Genomic DNA, 1,817 nt, shown 5'->3' on the forward strand with positions numbered 1-1,817 from the left:
CCATACCTGGGAATGCCCGTGTAGATGACAAAGAGCTAGAAAAGATGGAGAAATACAGACTACTAAAAGACAAAATTGCAAGAATATAGGCAACAAGGAGAGTAACTGCTATCCCAGTCGTTGTGTGGGGGCACACGGAGCACTAACAACCAAATTCGAGAAATATGTCGGAGAAATTGGAATTGACATGAGGGCAGAGCAGGCCTCAAAAAACTGCTCTATTGGGGATAGCTAGGATTTTGAGATTGGTGCTTGGGTGTTGAGTGTCTTCCACAATAAGTTAACATCCAGGTACCAAAGCTTATAATTAACGGAAAGAGACCCTGTGAGACCTCTGGCAACAGGTTGCTGTCCGCTTCTACAGAATCAACCAGAGCAAGTAAGCCCGAGAACTCTGAGAAGTAAAATAATGATAATAATAATAATAATAATAATAATAATAATAATAATAATAATAATAATAACACTTTCAATACAGTAACCATAAGAGCATCACAGCAAACCACAGCACATACCCAAGGCACACAGAGCTGCGCTCGGTAGTGAAGTGAAAGCACGTTAAAAAAAATAAAACTACTGAACAATAATAATAATAATAATAATAATAATAATAATAATGATAATAATAATAATAATAATAATCCTTTCTACTGGAGGCACAAGGCCCTAAATTTGTTTCACTGATACTTAATTAATCGTCCCCTGAAATGATGAAATGCAAAGTCAACCTCAAATAAATAGAAATAACTTACCGGCCAGCTTTTATTAAACCACTCCAGTACATCCATCGATGAGTTTCAATAACTTATCAATCCTTTCGTAAACACGGGTAGGTATGAATACATAAATAGCAAAATAGTATATTCAACATAAACGTATAATGGCGTTATGTTTCCGAGTAGATATTATGTACATCTATATATAAAAGAAAGAGAAGTGGGGAAGAAGAAAGAGGGGAAGATAACTGAAATGTGGCTCATGCTCCATAGTTCATTAATGTTCTTTAAAGCATGGCATAGGCTTGTGCATGCAAAAACCCAATCAGCCACGAGGCCGAAGTTACTGTCTTCAGTAATTATTCACGGACAAAATGTATAAGGTAGGTAGGTAGGTAGGTAGGTATACGTGTGTGTATATGTGTTATCTTCTTGTGATCATTGCTTAGAGAGAGAGAGAGAGCGAGAGAGAGATGGGGAGAGAGAGACAGAGACAGATGGATAGAGAGACTGAAAGAGAGAGACTGACAGACAGGCGGATAGATAGATATATAGATAGATAGACAGATAGACAGATAGAGAACCAAATATGATGCGCGTGTTTGTTGTTTGTTTAGGCCTCCGCGTAAGTTTAATCCAGGCGAATAAGTCGAGACGACGAGTTAAGAGAAGACTATGGGTATTAGAAGAGGGAAAGAAAGTTGATGAAGAGGAATAACGAGTTGACTGAATGAGCGTGGGAGAGAGAAAAAGAAAGAGAGAGAAGGGGAAGAGAGAAGAGGAAAATAGAGTATTATGGAGCTAGTGAACAGGTAAATGGGGGAGGGTGAAAAAAAATGGAATTAGTGTAATCCATTTTGAATGTAATGGGTGGATGAGGAGAAAGTGGAAAACGATGTGGGGGGAGTTAAAAGAATGAAGGAAAACAGAGGAAAGCAACTAGAACAAAGGTGGACATTGCTAAATGAAGGAGAGCAGAGGGTGGAGGAACAGGAGGAGGAGGAGGAGGAGAAAGAATATTCGGCGGTGGAGCAGTAGGGGGTGAAGGTAGAGGTGTAAGAAGATAATTATGAAAATGAAAAGTAAAAGGAGGAGGAGGAG

General features: G+C 38.9%; 1 protein-coding gene across 1 annotated transcript in view; it reads right to left on the reverse strand.

The window, feature by feature from the left end:
- Positions 1 to 1,592, reverse strand: part of LOC106881759 (slowpoke-binding protein) — a 37,570-nt gene extending 35,978 nt beyond the window's left edge. The window contains exon 1 of the mRNA XM_052967032.2: positions 753 to 1,592. Within this exon, the coding sequence (XP_052822992.2) occupies positions 753 to 788 (36 nt within the window). The 5' untranslated portion in view covers positions 789 to 1,592. The remainder of the gene's footprint in view (positions 1 to 752) is intronic.
- Positions 1,593 to 1,817: the final 225 nt, after the last annotated feature.

The sequence above is a fragment of the Octopus bimaculoides genome, chromosome 4, assembly GCF_046866305.1.
Source record: "Octopus bimaculoides isolate indiv1 chromosome 4, ASM4686630v1, whole genome shotgun sequence".
Lineage (NCBI taxonomy): Eukaryota > Metazoa > Mollusca > Cephalopoda > Octopoda > Octopodidae > Octopus > Octopus bimaculoides.